At 37.7% G+C, this 17,693-nt stretch overlaps 1 protein-coding gene across 1 annotated transcript in view; it reads right to left on the bottom strand.

Moving 5' to 3' along the window:
* Positions 1-17,693, bottom strand: part of LOC126416607 (low-density lipoprotein receptor-related protein 1) — a 772,143-nt gene that overhangs the window by 26,428 nt on the left and 728,022 nt on the right. The window contains exons 69-72 of the mRNA XM_050084360.1: positions 17,339-17,477; positions 12,026-12,171; positions 10,452-10,557; positions 2,131-2,350 (exon numbers count right to left, since the gene is read on the bottom strand). Coding sequence (XP_049940317.1) covers positions 2,131-2,350; positions 10,452-10,557; positions 12,026-12,171; positions 17,339-17,477 — 611 coding nt within the window. The remainder of the gene's footprint in view (positions 1-2,130; positions 2,351-10,451; positions 10,558-12,025; positions 12,172-17,338; positions 17,478-17,693) is intronic.

Genomic DNA, 17,693 nt, shown 5'->3' with positions numbered 1-17,693 from the left:
AAAATCAGAAAAGATGTACATTTTATCATGGGGTTGTTTAGTCACTGCAAGAGAATAACAAAAATACTCCATAAACGTCAGTGGCAGATGTCAGTATAAAAAATTAAATGTTGCATCATTGAAAGGGTCACTATAAGCAGCCATTTCAAGAGGAGTTAGAAAAATAATACTGCCTGTAACACATCTTTTATAATGATAATGCCAGTGAAATCAAAGAAATTGCACGTTGTACAGAAGAGTATTAACAGCCACTATTCCTGTCAATTATCTGTAAATTGAACAGGTAGGGACAAAAATAATACTAGTACACCATGTTCTGACTATCACAAGTCATACAGTGGGTTATAGAGTACAAGTGTAAATGCAGAGGCTGGGGAAAAAATAAAATAAAATAGGTGGGCTCACATTCTATGAATTGATTGCTTAATGCAATGCCATGAGAGCTACTGCACTTTCTTTTGAGTACGCAATGTTCAAAGCTTAATGCTTCTGAGAAACGCAAGTGACCAAAATTGCAGATTTGCTGGAGTCTTTTAGTTACACATTTGTCTACGCCATAAATTCAATAAAAGTTTTACCTCTATCATGCAGCGCAAAGTCCAGGAAGGAATAACAACAGTGTGGGAAAGAACAGACTGCTACTCACCTCACAGAGGAGACACTGAGCTGCAGACAGTGTACTGACTGCTTCCCACTTCTCCTTATTGATGGCGACAAACAGTCAATTCTGCAAGGCTATTCAATTTCATGCACACAGCCACTCTTCGGCATGATAATATTAGTTGCATCAAAACTCACGTGAAAGTATTCATAGTAATAGGCGGTTAACAATAGCCAAGAATAATAATGATTCATTACAAAGGCAAAGAAAATTCTTTCAAGTTGTTAATATGTGTGACACTATTTGCAAGTAAGTTGCATGCCCAATGCTATTAATCGCAGTGTGTAATTAGCACTATGCTTTGCCCAGCATAAACTTTCGCGCTATGGAAGAAGCCAACAGTACAACACACCTATGTAACTAAACAAATTTATAGGGAACATATGCTGACCTTTGACTGAAAATACTACTTTATGTTTTCAGATGGTTCAGTAATCCATTAGTTTATCACACAGGTTTGTTCAGAGATTATTTTACAAATTTATTTTGTAGCAAGACTTACCAGATCAGAGCATTATGTATTCGGATCACAGCAACTAATTCAGTTAATAGTCTGTTTGTCAAAAAATGATCGGTCTAACTTTCTCTCTCAAATAACACAAACGCTCCAGCTTTATTTATTAGGTGAAGCTTGTAATATTTGAAGTTAAGCTGTTCTGGTGTAATAGCAGTTGATGGCCACTAACCAACGATGCTTTAATGGCAGAGCTTTGCAAAGCTAGAAAAATTCTTATTATTCAATTCCATATCACAGGAGGGAAATGAAGGTAAGGGAAACCATGAAATTAACAGTTGATGTATTATTTGAACACATTCACAAAATACATACAGCTTCAACAAGATGATAATTCCATCACTTAGTCAGATACGCTAGTACAGTGATGATCTCTGTCTTTCTCGAGAGCAGCAGCCGAATCAGAATGAACAAACGTTAACACATAAAAAGAGAAGGTTTCGATGACATTACTTTCGATGTTCCGTGATACTACTATCACTGTAACACACCCTTTTTCAGCACAACAATTTACACTGCATTTCATTCAATATTTATCAAATTAACAGGGGACAGTACAACAGGTACAATGAAAAGAGCACTAGAAATGTTTACCTTTAAGACTACACCCTTCATCAGAAGAAGAAAATACACACACATTCGCACAAGGCACACACATCACCTTAGTACCCATAGATGGCTGTGTCCATGTGTGTGTCACTTGTGTGAATGTGTGTGTGTGTGTATGTTTTCTATTTCTGGCACTCTTTTTCACAGTGTCTGTCCATGAAGCAATACCTCCTCTAGGTGGTGAGTAGCAACCTATTCTTTCCATGTTGTTATTACCTCTATCAAGATCATAAGTAACTACTCTGCACATGACTGATAATTATTTATTATCTGAAGATATAGTTGAAAGCTCTAAAATGAAACTCATAATGAACTGTGAACTGTAAAACAAGTGTAAAATACAAACCGACAGACAGTGCGATCATTGACAACAGAACATGTTCCACCATTGGCACATGTACTGGAAGTACACTGTGATACTGTGTTGAATTCACATTCTGGGGGGCATACGCAGTTTTCTTCACCAGGTGAGCAATTGCAGTCGCATACAGCTTTTTCACATCGCCGACCTGTGTACCCTGGCTTGCATTCACAGACACTTTCCTTTGCATAAGCACGGCATACCCCTGGAAAAAATAAATAAATAAATAAAAATAAAATAAAATAAAATAAAATTTGATATTACACACCATTCACAGAGTGGGCTCTTAATATTAAAAATATTATAAAATTAATGATACGGACATTTTCCTCCAAGTTATTTTCTTCCTTAGATATAATGGACGTACGTCTATAAGTTACAATATTACTTGCTTAAGACATTTTTCAGTTAAATTTATGAAAAGGAGGCAGATTTATAGGGAATCTAATTCTTACATTTTTGTTCTGTTTCAAAGGACGGGGAACATCCTTTTTATTACATGCACTATTTTGATGCATAAAATATTTTACAGTGACTCTGTGTTTTCGCTAAAAGAGGGTAATTTTCAGGTGGTTCAATATGACAGGAATTTAGTTTCTAAATATTGGAGAAAGTGTCTTAAGTGCTTTTGAAAATAGCTCACACTGCAGAAAAAGTATCAGAGATACTTTCCTACTGTAGTGATGGTAAACATTTGTATCTTAGTTTGATCATGTTAGTATAATATTTACAGCGTACAGTGCAGCAATCATAAATATTTTAAGCTTGGGATTTCAATTTCCTTCATTGTTTGTTTGACAAATCTTGAACAAGTCCTTCTGATTGCTATTTTAACTTTTACTTTTTAAGTATTTCTATGGTCAAATACAGTTATATAGTCTGAACAGTACCAATAGAACTGTTCGATTATGAAAATGAAAAATGGAGACTAACACATACAAAACTGCAGAGGAGTTGCTTCAAACTAGTTGTTGCTTGATTTCATTTGGTAAAAAAGTGAAAAGAAATTTTAAAAAGACATAACACTGGGAAGTGAGGGGTAAGGGACATGTGTGATGAAAATAAATAACAGAAAGAATTTCATAAGGAATTATCACAGACAAGGCAGAAGCTGATGGCAATGGAAGTTTAATGTGTGGCTGACTTAATATTACAAACTGTTAAAGAAAATGGGAAATAAATATTACATTCGCAAGTAAAGTGTATATTTACATCTCCTGCAAATTTTTGTGGGGGTCCACAGACTGCATAGTTTCTACTGTGACTGCTAGGTGTCAGCAGCAGCCAACATAGGTGCGAAAATTTGTAATTACTGTAAATGTTTGTTGTTGTTACTTCATAGACATTAACTAGCATATGTGAGCACTATACTACACTATGAATGTTGAATTTCATTATGATCTTGTGTTTCATATGTTTGCTTGTCATGTAAATTGGACATGAAAGTAATTTAAATAAAAATATCATCTGCTTACTTATGTATTTGAATATAACTATTATTTTTCAATTTATTTTCTTCAGTAAATATTATTGAACTGATATTCCATCTCTGTGTCCAGTTTCAACACTACAAATAACAAGATTGGTGTGTTCAAAGGAGGCTGTACTATGACTGCTATAAGAGTTTTGCAGTTTACTTATGGTGTGAATATTTTGTTTACATTCTACCCCATCAAAATCTTAATTATAATTAATTGCTATGGGCAGTCTGTCTGCACACAACTAAACTTATAAACAATTGTAGCACATTTGTCTCAAAGGGCACACTGGCACACTGCTGCTGACCAAAAGCAACTCCACCCTAAACCTAACGTTCACTGAACAGTAGTATTATAAGAATATGTGGTCAGCACACCTCTCTTCCATCTGTTAAAGCAGTTCTTTGAAACCTGACCCACCATTTATGTACAAGCAGATCATTAACTACTGTTGTGAGGGACAACCAAAATTTGTTCCAGTCCTCCAGCCAAAGGAAATTCCTTGTCAGTATCAATGATAACCCTTGAATCTTGCAGAGGCTGTCAGAAAAGCTGATGGCTGCTACACAGGAGGATAACACAATACCTTGTTGCTGGGCATTGTCTTGCGTATAACAGAAGCTACCTGGCTAATACATCTTGCCAGTTGAATTATGTGGATCCCAGTCACAATACCTCCAGTTACAGATTTTTAGGACGGGAACAAGGTCCCAAACAAACAGCTGGCTATCAACATCAACCTGATCCTAATTTCTTGTCTCTTTCCACTTCTCAGCTTTATTCCACACCTTCACTTCCACATATTTTCTAATTACTTGATAATGACTGTGATGAGGTAGGTACATCGGTTCCCGTCAGAGGACTGAAGTTACGTACTGTCAACAGTGGCCAGTACTTGGATGGGTGGCCGTCAGGGTGTGCTGCATGCTGTTGAGAAATTTGTGGTAGGACACATGAAACAAGTCCCTCCATTGTAACATCTGCTTCCACTGGTACCATGATTTCCTACCACTTGTTATCTCTCACCTTCTGTATTAAGATAGCCTATATTTCAGTATCAATGTCCTGGAATTCTCAACTGCTCAAAAAAACGTTTTGGACTATCCTCAAGATTACTATAGCCTTTTTCTTTATCTTTAATCATAAACTTCTAAATATTCTTTTGAGGACAGGAAACTGCTGTGTACAGCCACTTGTGTAATGGAGATAACAGACTGTCCAGGAACATTAAGATGACGACCTGCCAAAAGCCTGAATAACCACCTTTTGCAGTGTGGGCATGCAGGAACAGAATCAATGAGGTTCTGGAACATACTGTGGAGCCAGTGCTGATTCCAGTGCTGTGGCCAGCTGTGCTATGTTTCGCGGTTGAGGATCCATGGCACAAATAGCCCCATTGAGGTAGTCCCACAGATTCTCAACTGGGTTTAAATAAGGGGCATTTGGTGGTTTGGGAAGTGTGGTAAACTCATCCTGGTGCTCTTTGAACCAAGCATATTCACTGTGAGCTGTGTGACATGTTGCACTGTCCTACTGGTAGATGCCATCGTGCTGACATTAACAAACTGTATGTCACAGTGGACATAGTTCCCAAGGATAGATGCATACTGGTTTTGATGTATTGTGGCTTCCAGAATGATGAAAACACCCAGAGAATGCCACAAAAACATCCTCTGGCCTGGACCTTCTGACAATTGTTGCACAATGTTTGCTTTCAGGTGTCTCACGTTGTACATACCAGTGGCCATTTGTACATGTCATTTGAAAAGGCCACCTGACTCCACTCAGTGGATATCCACCTGTGGCTCTGTTACAGAACTTCCGGCCTCTGTTGCTGATGAACAGCAGTCAGCATGGGTATATTAACCAGGCACCTGTTGCAGAGGCCCATATGCAGCAACATTCGCTAAACGGTCACTGAGAAGACAATGTTGGTAGCCACTTGGTTCATCTGGCTGATCAGTAGCTCAACAGTTGTACACCTATTTGCCCATGCACATATCCATCCCATCATTCATGGCTTTCACCCATGGCCCGTGATGCGCTCTCGTTGCCTCAACATTGGTTTCAGATAGTACCATTTTACCACGCACAGTATATTTTAACCACAGTGGCACGCGGACTATTTTTAAACTTAGACATTTCAGAAATGTCTCCACCCCTAGGCCCTAAAGCCAATGATCATCCCCTTTTGGATGTAAGATAAGTCACTCTACTTACAATCACTTTGTTTCCACATTACAACAATGGCTACGCTGTTTTCCGCATCCTCACCACTTACTTTATATGTCCTCTGTGGTCGTTGCAAGTTGATGTTGAACATAGGTGGTGGTCACATTAATGTGACTGGGCTGTATAGTAAACATGATTTCTCAGTGCAGTTAAAGCCTGCTTAGCTGAGTGGCAACATACTTACCTACCATGCAGCAGGCCCGGGTTTGATTCCCAGTCAGGTTGGAGATTTTCTCTGCTCGTAGACTGGGTGTTGTGCTATCCTCAGCCTCATCCTCATCATCATCATCATCATCATCACTGACATGCAAGTTGCCCAATGTGGCATCATCTGCAATAAGACTTGCAACTCGGTGGCTGAACTCCCCCGGAAGGGGCCTCCCAGCCATCAATGTTATACGATCACTTCATTTTTTTCTCAGTGTGATTTGGCAGAGGATACTGCCTGAATGGTGAAGGGATGCTCCACCTTGTGTACACTGTTCTGTCTGCTAGCCAGCCTCATAGGGTTCTTTCAAACTTAGTGTGAGCACACGTTGTCATGTTACAGCAAGAAGGGTTGTGAGCATGGAAAGTTGGCTACTGAATTGGCAAATACCACAGCAATGTCGTTTCAACATTCAGTCACTACTGTGAGAGGCAAAACTCACTAGACCTGCTTCACAGTGGTTACCTGCAGTCAGCAGCTTCATCTGATGACTGGTACTACTAGAGATCAGAAATAAGCTCTGTATACTCACTTTAAACTCACTAGTGTGCCTTTCGATGTTATCTCCAAACTCGCTGTCACCTTAAGCAAATGTCTAACAGCTATATTGACATAGACACACTTTTAAGTCCATGATAACAGAACAAGAAAACAGAACGTAAGTATGTAGTGTATTCTCTAAAAGTGATTAATAATTAAATTAAATTTACGCTCATGTTCAAAAAGTCCATGATGACAGAACAAGAAAACAGAACGTATGTAGTGTATTCTCTAAAAGTGATTAATAATTAAATTAAATTTACGCTCATGTTCAAAAAGCTACAAAAATTAATAAGCTATGCATCTCGCTACTAGCCCATAAACATAAGTTGCCATGACCAAAACAACACACAAACTGTGTACTTATTAGTCGTGGAGGCATAACAATGATTTTGCTCTGTGTCCTTTTTCATTTCTTGGAGTACATGTTTCCTCATGGTGGAGGCAGAATAAACAAGAATACTACCATTTTGTTTGCAATAGATAAACTTTTTTAGTTTTTTGTCTGAAGTGTGGATGATAGCTCTGAACTTTTTGCAGACATCACTGTTCCTCTTATGGAGCAAACCTACAATTGTATACACTGCTTCACTTAATCTTTGTCTTACATAATTCACATGCTCACAAAAAATAGTTTCTTTGGAGGCCATCTGATGCTGACAATTGATTTTCACGCTGTAAGTGGTTTTTGTACTAAGCACTTTTGTACTAAGTCACAACTAGCCTCACACTCCTGCCTGCTTTAGTAAGAGCGAACAAGATGATGAGAAGAATGCAACCATAGCACTAGCATTCTCAGACTCACCAGACATGTGTATTGTAGTGGGAAGGAAGCAAGCCAATATAGTACTGGTATAAATGGCACCTCCATTTCTAATGTACGCAATGCTCGACATTAGACTCATACTTGCTCTGTTTCTGATCTCTAGTATCTACAAATTATGGCTTCTAGGAATCCTGATTGCAACAGAACTGCATGCTGCCTTTCGGATGGAGGTAACTGGGAGGGCCATGTTGACAAGATGATGTAACAGTCTTCACACGATCAACATGGCCTCTAGACATCCATTATGAACTATAGTACGATCTCTCCACTCCCCTCCTCTTACCCAGTGATGTACGAAGAAAACAGGTACGAATATACTTTCACTAAACCTGTCTCTGAGGTGTCATGATCTCTTCACCCATAAGTGCAGGTTTATATGATGCATGGTGATCATCATAGAAGTGGGTAGGGCAGCAAGGAGCCAATGTACACCCCAACCAAGTGGTTTCATGAGTTTAGCAGGGAGGTAGGTCACTCATATTTTGGGCAGTATAAATTACAAATGTTAAGTGCAATATGTGTAACATCAGCTTGACTGAGCTTGCTCAGAACAAGCTAAAACTTGCCATGTATCATCACTGGAATCCTCCTCACATACTATACAACCTAAGCAGGATTGCCATTAAAGAGTGCAAAAGGCTTGCGCAGCAATACCTTAAGCATCTCATGGTCAGCTTAACAGGGTGTTCCAAATAGAATATACGTATTCTGAATGCATATATTTATTAAACGATATAGGATAGATTGCTACTCACAATAAAGATGACATGCTACGTTGCAGAAACCACAACAAAAAGACTTCAAGATTTAGCTTTTGGGCAAAGCCTTCTTCAGCAAAGAAAACATACACACATTCATTTGCAGATGCAAGCACATCTCATGCACACATAACTGCCATATCCAGCAGCTGAGACCAGTCCGAGCTGCCAGAGATGGCAGTCCTGCATGTGAGGTGTGCTTGCTTGTGTGAATGAATGTGTGTGTTTTCTTTGAAAGTTAAATCATGGTAGTGTTTTCACTGTGCCTGTATGCAACACATCATCCTTACGGTGAGTAGCAGTCTGTCCTTTTCCTTACATTGTTGATATTCCAACCTGGAGCTTCCATTGTTGTATTTATTAAAGTGTTCAACATACAATTATGAAACTTGGAACACATATTTACGAATCTCCAAGTTTAGACTATAGATGTTCAATACGTCCTCTACCAGTGACATGAACAGTATCACATAGATACTCAAATTCCTTCCATACTCAGGTAAGCATGTCCATCAGCATGACCATTATCACTGGTGTTATGATAGTACAGATTCAACTCTTCTATGTTCTTTGGTAGTGTTGGTGCATAAACATTGTCCTTAATTAAACCCCACAGGAAAAAGTCACAGGACACTAAAACTGGTTATCATGGAGACCAGCTGAGAAGTACTAAGTAACCAACTCAATAGGTAGGTAGAGTTTCATTCAGATATTCACGCACTTGGCAACTCAAGTGAGGGGGTGCCCCGTGTAGTTGAAAAATAAAGTTATTTTCATTCAGCCTTGGAAACAACCAGTTTTATAATACGTTATGAAAAGGATAGTTGCTACTCACCATGTAGCAGAGATGCTGAGTCACACATAGGTACAACAAAAAGACTATCAGAAAATGAGCTTTTGGCCAACAAGGCCTTTGTCAGAGATACGCTCACGTAAATATAACTCGCAAACATGTGACCGCAATCTCTGGCTGCATAGGCTTGTTACATTCCATCCTCAATTTTCCACTGTCGAGTTAGTAACATAGGGTTAAAATACACTGACTTTGTGTGAATCTTGTACATGATCAATGTGTGCATGTGAGTTCTGTAGTCCCCAAATTTGACCACTATGTTTCTTTACTTTCCCACTAAGGTGGAAAGTCACTTCATCACTGAACACAATGCATTGTGTGGAAGTGTTATCACTGTCAATAGTATTCTGAAGCTTGTCAGAAAATGCCAGACGTTTGTGTCCATCATTGTGATGTAGAGCTGATAACAGCTGCAACTTGTATGTCTTCATAAGCAACTGACATTTCAAAGCATGCCAAATTGTTGTTGTAAGCAGTTGTAACTCCAGTCTGGCATGACAAGTTGATTTTGTAGGACTATGCTGGAAAGAGTTCGAATTCAAGTGGCATTTTCATCAGAAGTATGAGGGCAGTCAGGACACTTTCCTTTACATATACATCCTGTGTCTACATGCTGTCAATACCATCTGTGAAAGTTCCATCAATTCGGAGGATCAGTTTGGTACCTCAACCTGAAACATCTCTGCATTGTCATCTTGGAATTACATTTTGCAAACACGAGAACACAAGACAATTTCTGCTCCAGAGTAGCCATTTTGCAACATGAGACCACAGTCAAGCAAGCGGAAGACAACAGAGATCTAGCAACGACAATGTATTCGTTCCTGCAGAGGTGGCAATCAATGTGTTTGACAACATTATACTTCGTAATACACTCTGTATTTTATAAAGAAACAGTGGAGCAATAGGTATTGAATGATACCCAGCAAATTTTGATTTCAAATGGTTCAAATGGCTCTGAGCACTATGGGACTCAACTGCTGAGGTCATTAGTCCCCTAGAACTTAGAACTAGTTAAACCTAACTAACCTAAGGACATCACAAACATCCATGCCCGAGGCAGGATTCGAACCTGCGACCGTAGCAGTCTTGCGGTTCCAGACTGCAGCGCCTTTAACCGCACGGCCACTTCGGCCGGCTTTGATTTCACTTATGTTCACTTACAAACACACAGTCTCAATTTTTGTGATTATTTTTTTGGCTTTAACAAACAGGTATCACTTCTGAGTTCATATTTGCATGTTGTCTATCTTTGATTACTCCAATCTCTTTTCCCACATTTTATATGTCATTTATTTCTGACACATGTGTTGTATTTGTTTGTATTTTATCTAATTACTTTCATTTCAGCTGTGTAATTATTAATCTTCTACTTCAGCAAGTGTAAAATCATAATTATGAGTGTACTCACCTCCATTCAGACAGATGCCTTCGCAATTCAGGATTTCACATCTTTTGCCAATACGACTTGGTGGACATACACAGCGAGGTTCACTTTTGTTGATAATACATATACCCTGAAAATAAATTGAAAAACTTATTGATAGAAATTTTGTCAGTATTGTGGATGGGAGCAAAATCACATTTTTCTAATCTCGGAGTTAATAGGTTTGAACTGAAATGTTTGCTAATTAGATTATATTTTTAACTTTCTGTACGAACTTACTATTCAAAATTCATATTCTGACAAAGGCACTGAAGATCTGTGGATGAACAAAAAAGGAAAAGGGGGAAAAAGGGGACTGTGCTTAGGTGAAAACTTGTTCTTCCAACAGGAGACTAGGCTTAAACACTTATTGGGATATGGATGGACCAGAGAACAAATGTTGGGTACCAGTAGACAGTTACATCACAATTAGGTTCTTACCTGAAGCCCACTGAAGACACTGATTTTTCAACATCGGATAAGGAGGAAGCACATTTATGGCAGCTTGACACTCCATGCCCATGAAAACTGCAGCTTCTGTATGTACCTCTGCCTTGCAGTATTGCAACAGCAAAGGTCCTTTTCATAACTGGGTCTGAGTGATACGTTCTTCCTTTTTAACCATGCTTGAACTATTATGTTTCGCTTTTCTGTATGTATCATCAGCTGTGTCTTAAATGTGACATCATTTTTTTTATGTTGATCATTCTCATAACCATAGCTTTTGTGTAACTACAGTATATATGCACTTGACGGCTTCTGTTTCTCTGCAGTGATGACATGTTCTTCACATAATGAAATTTTGTGAATATTGTGAAAAAGACAGATTGCTACTCACCATGTGAAGAAGCTACTGAGTCACAGATAGCCACAATGAAATGCCAGCTATACATTAAAGCTTTTGGCCAAAAGGCCTTCTTCTAAAGTAGAAAACACAAAAACACAATCACACAAGCACAACTCACACACTCGAATATGGTCACTGGCTGCTGATTCCAAAGTCAGTGACCCTGTGTGTGAGTTGTGCTTGTGTGAATGTGTATGTATTTTCTACTTTATAAGAAAGCCTTTTGGCCAAAAGCTCAAATGTACAGCAGTCTGTTTGTTGTGCCTGTCTGCAACTCTATGTCTCCTCTACATGGTGAGTAGCAATCTACCCTTTTCATAATATTGTCACTATTTCAACCTGGATTTGTCATTGTTTGACAATTCTAAATTTGTATACAAAATCTTGATTAAAATGCCTTATTTTTCAAATTGTTGAAGTAATTACCCAATTATAGCAGTGAGCACTGCTTGTTATGTTTTCTCTGCTACTGACAAATGGACCCTTAAGAAGCTCCAAAATAGTATAACAGAAAATTCTGCCAGTTACAATTAGTTTTTGTTTCCTGTAGTATGTGTTGCTCTTTACCTATGCTATTTTCTTTATGGTGCTTCCACATAATCCACAGATTTCTACTTTTATGCTCAACAAATACCACTGACATTTCCAACAAAAGAATATACATGTCTGAATAAACACTATATGTATTTATATTTTTTATTTTCTGCCTTACATGTTCACAAAATCCGGTACAAGCAGACATCTCACAGCGTGTTCCATTGTATCCTGGTGGGCATATGCAGTGTGGGGCACCACCTTCTAATGAGCAGACACCAGTGTTCATGCACCTCAAGTTTTCACAGTGTTGACAGTTTGTACCTGTTTAATAACAAATAAAAGGCATTGTAAATGACTGCCACTCACACAAGAACATCAGAAAACAATACAGTAGTGATAAAAAATTAAAAAATAAACAACATAGAAGAAGAGCACTTACATACCACTTGCTGCAACAGAAAATAGGATACAAGAAATATTTAATACATGGAGGTGCTGGTGGCAATAAAAAGTCTTTCCAAATACTTTATCAACAGAGATATAAGGTGCAGGGAAGAACAACTGACATTTAAAAAAGTCCTGTCCTATATTTTGCCCCTCTTATCATCCAGAGTTTGGAGACACAATCCTTCGCTCCAAGATATTACATATTCTTCTTCTTTGCCACTCTATTTTCTCTGCTGCTGACTAACAGGCTCTTTAAAAGTTACAAATGCTATAGAAAGGAAGAAGAAGAAGAAAGAGAAGACAGGTGATTACTTACCAACAAATTCAGTATTCAGTATTCAGTTTATTCACCATTGACCACTTACAGCGGAATAGGTCTGAACATTAAATATACAATTAACAACAACTTTACAGTAAAGTTTTTACAATTTAATTCCTTTTCTTTTAGGAATATTCTTATATACTAATGTCAATGCTTATTTCAAAATATTCTTTTATCTTATAAAATGGGTGTTTGAGAAGCCAGTCATAAACCTTACGTTTGAAAATATTATTGGTCAGTGACCGAGCAGATGCTGGAAGTTTATTGAAGAGTTTTAAACTCATTATTTTGTGTGAGTTTGCAGTCTTTGTGAGTCTGTGTCTTGGTATGTCAAAGTCCAGTTTGCCTCTGGTGTTGTGGGGATGTATGTTCTCTCTGGTCTCGAACTCATTTAAGTTGCTTTTGACATAAAGCAGGGCTGTGTAGATGTATAGATTCACCACAGTTAATATCATGTGCTTGATAAAGAGGGGATGGCAGTGTTCCTTGGGCTTAGCTTTGCTTATTATTCTGATTACTTTTTTTTGAATTTTCAGAATTTCACTGACAAAGCAAGAATGTCCCCATAACAATATGCCGTAGGAAATGTGTGACTGAAAGAGGCCAAAATATACCACCTTTAGATACTCATCAGTGACTATATCTGTCAGTCTCCAGATGAGATAACACACTCTTGCTATTCTCTTGCAGATATGGCTAATGTGTTCCTCCCAGTTTAATTTTGAGTCAATGTGGAATCCTAATAATTTTATTGATTTGCTTTCAACAGCTGTAGTTAAACCCAGAATTAGCTCTTGTGTTTTATCAGGATTACACAGGAGTTCATTAGAAGAAAACCAATCCATTACTAGTTCTAGTTTTTCCTGTGTTGCCTGATGCAGTTCTGTTGTGGCATGGTGTGTATTGAGCAACGTTGTATCATCTGCATAAGACACAACTGAATTTGCTCCTACATGGTAAGGTAAGTCATTAATTGCAATGATAAACAGAAAAGGACCTAGGACGGAGCCCTGAGGCACTCCAGTCCGAACTTCCTTCAGTGAGGAGCATCTATTCTTAATTGATACATATTGTCTCCTGTTACTTAAGTATGATTCGATTACATCCAAAGATGGTTTGTGTATGCCATAAAATTCCAGTTTTGCAAGTAGGGTGTTAGATGGTATGCAGTCGAAGGCTTTGCTAAGATCTCACAGTACGACTGACACTAGATCCTTATTTTCGAATGCAGTTAACACCTGGTTAACAACTTCAGTGACAGCAGTAGTGGTGTTTTTACCATGCTGATATGCAAATTGTCTGTTGGAGAAGAGATCACGCTTATCAAAATAGTTATTTAGTTGACTGTACATTACATATTCAAAAACTTTAGAGAAAATTGGGACAATAGAAACTGGTCGATAGTTTTGGGGCAGATGCTTATCTCCCTTTTTAAAGACCGGTATTACTTTAGCAGTTTTGAGTGCATCTGGGAAAACTCCAGATTCTAAACACATATTAAAAATAAAAGAAAGAGGTTGACAGATAAGGTGTATTATTTTTTTCATTAGGTAATTAGAAAACCAATAACAGTCCATGCTTTTGGAGTTGGTGAACCTTGCCACAGCTTTTACAATATCCTCTGGGGTGACAACATTCCAGTGGAAAGTATACATACTGTGGGGCACAGCACAAAGATGATCTAGTGCACAAGTGCCATTTTGCTTGATTTTGTTTTTCAGCTCACTCACTGAGGTTAGGAAGTAATTATTTACTTCTTCTGGGACCAGCATTGCATCTTGTGTATGGGTTTGTGAATTATATTGGTTGATGATATCCCATGCTGCTTTACATTTGTTGGGAGCACTTTCAATGTAATGTTCACATGCTTGTTTATTGGCCAAGGACAGTTTGTCTTTGTAGATTTTTTTACATTTTAGATAAGCTCTATAAGAAGTATTATCTAGCTCAGGTCCTTGTTTACAAGAATTTTTATATATTCTGTACAGTCTGAGCATCTCCTCCCTAGTGAGAGCTAGCTCATCTGTATACCATTTTAGCTGTTTGTTTTTCTGTTTATGTTTAGGGCTACTTTTGATTAATGGTGAGCAGGAGTACCATAACTCTATGAGTATTTCCAGGAATTTGTTAAACACCATTTCACCAGCACCCTTTCCAGGTTGTGTGTTGTATACAAAGTCCCAGTTAACATAAGATATTCTGTCAATAAATAAATTAATATATTCATCTTTCTGCCCTCTTACCCATGTGGCATTAGACTTGATTCTGACTGATTTGTCTGATTTAGGCAACTGATCACAGGAGAATGTTAAAATCAATGGTTCATTATAAGCTAGGGCTCCACTGGCAAGTCTGACGTCGTACATATCTCTAGAAAAATTTACTATAATATTATCTAACCACGCCTTATCCCGTGTTGGTGTGTAATTTGTACATTGTAAATTTAGTGATCTTAAGATATTAAAAAACGTTCTAGTAACATGTTCATCACTGTTGGCCATTTCAATGTTGAAATCGCCACAGATAATTAGTTTTATGTTAGATTTTAGTATTTTCCTCATAAGCAGCTCAAATCTTTCGAAAAATGTATTTACATCTCCTCCTGGTGATCTATATAAGCTAACAATTATGGTATTCTCTACGTTTAGTCTCATACAGCTAAATTCTCCATCTAGTTCTGCACAGTAAGAGCTAACATCTATTTTAGTAAACATTATACTATCTTTAACAAATATTAGGGCACCTCCATTCTTTCTTTCACTTCTACACATAATGTCTCCAACAGCATACCCCTGAGGAACAAAATGATGTGGATGCCAGATAGATAACGAGCTTTTGAACTTTCATTCTTTATGTGTGGACAACCAGGTGCTTACCTCTATGATTCATGCATCACTTGATGCACCTTCCCCCCAATCTCTCTTGTGTGTGTGTGTGTGTGTGTGTGTGTGTGTGTGTGTGTGTCTGTGTGTGTGCGGGGAGGGGGGGGGGGGTGCACTCATGTGTGCAATGTATCTGTGCAAATGCCACAAAAGGAAAGAGAATGAAACTTTAAATCTAGCAGATATCTGGTCCGAATGTTGTTGTATACCCATGTGGTATCCACATTTCATCTTTAGCAGAGTTATTTCTTGTCCTCTTTTGTTGTTGGCAAAAATTAAACTGTTGACCACATTCTATAGTTTGTTGACCTATGTGCCCTATTCCATTTGCCCTTGTATGGTGACAGTTAATTGACACTAGATTCTTCTCAAGTAGTGACAATAGAGCCCCCTGGAAATCTCATCAACAAAAGAAGTGTATATTAAACAATATTTCTTTTTAACACATCACAATTATGTATATTTGAGCATCGTTAACAGAAATGTGGTGGAGGGGTGGTCTCCATCTCATACACAATAGATTTCATAACATTATAAGTACTGTATTTTACGGACTACAAGATGCACCTTAATTTTTATGCCTATCAGGACATATGACATGTAAGTTCAGGAGACACATGTCAGTTTCTAGACTGTAACTGACTTCTTATAACATTTACGTTATTATGGCATTTTTACTATGCTTGTTGACAAGTTATATTTTGACATTATTTAACTTCCATATTACATATCCATTTTCATAATAGATGAAATCATACTAATTATTTTATTTTCATTGCTCTGATGAAGTTTGAGGACAAACTGTTTCTGAACATTTGTGTTTTTTAATTGTTGCTAATGATGCTTATTGCTACAGTTTGACTAATTCTGCTGTACCTTGATGTTGGATACTACGTAGATACCACTAGATACCGACCCTGGCACCAAAACTACTCGTGATTAAATAAAGAGACAAGTGCAAACGGTGCTGACTTTTTATTCAAAATTTATCAATTATTTATAACCTCGAAAATTGTTTATTAATGACCAGTAATAACAACAAACAGGTTTACAATAGGGTTGGTAGAAATAAGCAATTAAGTAATGTTGTTTCAGAGCGACACAGTGATGCAAGCTCCTCCTACATGGCAGTAGTGGTTTTCTTTTTTTTTTTTTTTTTTTTCAAAAATATTTTCCAAGTTTGCAGTAAACAGCTATGGGAAAATAAAAGAGTCACTCAAATTTCAATTTTTGACTGGTTTCTGAATCAATTTTGTCTAAACACAAAATCAGTAACCCTCATATTAAATGCAATTACTCTTAACTAAAGCTTTTTATAACCTCTGATATATTGTGTGTGACACTACTTTCTGTTATACTCAGCTACAAAACAAGCTAGGTCTCTGTTCTGTTGAAGATCTATATCTTTTCTCCTTTTTTGTCCAAAACAGCCAATGAATAGTTTGGTAAACATCATGAATTCTACAAACAAATGAATACACCTTCTGATTCCATACGCCAATGAAAATTAAGTTGAGCATGGAATGTTATAGGCTTGGTGTTCTTCCCAGATACACTAAAATTAACATAAAAAAGATTTTAATGGAATATTGAAAAGTGTGTTTTTGATTATTGTTCCTTATTTCATAGGGCTAATGAAAATGACTTAAGCCATTGGTTTAGCCAACAAACAGTACGAACGAGCACTGAGGGATAACCACTATAGTCAAATTCAAATTACAAAGTAAATATTACTGAACCTATAGATGCATGCTGTTAACAGTTCTGTTACTGGAAAGAAATGTACTGAAAATGACAATAGCAAAATAAAAAAGGACAGAGAAGAAGCATGGCTGACCTGCATATCCTTTGGGGCATCGGCACCCAACAAATCCTGTCATGCTCCATTGGCAAGTCCCGTTGTTCAGACAGTGTCCATCACAAGCATTAGCTGGTGTTTCGCAACGGTCACCAGTCCACTGAGGTGGGCAGTTGCACTGAAAGTATAGAATAATATAGAATAACATAAGGCATACTTTTTTTACTCAAATAAACACACATTACAATTCATAATGAGATTTCCACTCATCAGCGGAGTGTGCGCTGATATGAAACTTCCTGACAGATTAAAACTGTGTGCTGGACCGAGACTTGAACTCAGGACCTTTGCCTTTCGTGAGCTAGTGCTGTAACAACTGAGCTACCCAAACACG

Source organism: Schistocerca serialis, chromosome 8 (assembly GCF_023864345.2).
Source record: "Schistocerca serialis cubense isolate TAMUIC-IGC-003099 chromosome 8, iqSchSeri2.2, whole genome shotgun sequence".
Lineage (NCBI taxonomy): Eukaryota > Metazoa > Arthropoda > Insecta > Orthoptera > Acrididae > Schistocerca > Schistocerca serialis.
This window is presented reverse-complemented; position numbering and strand designations above follow the sequence as displayed.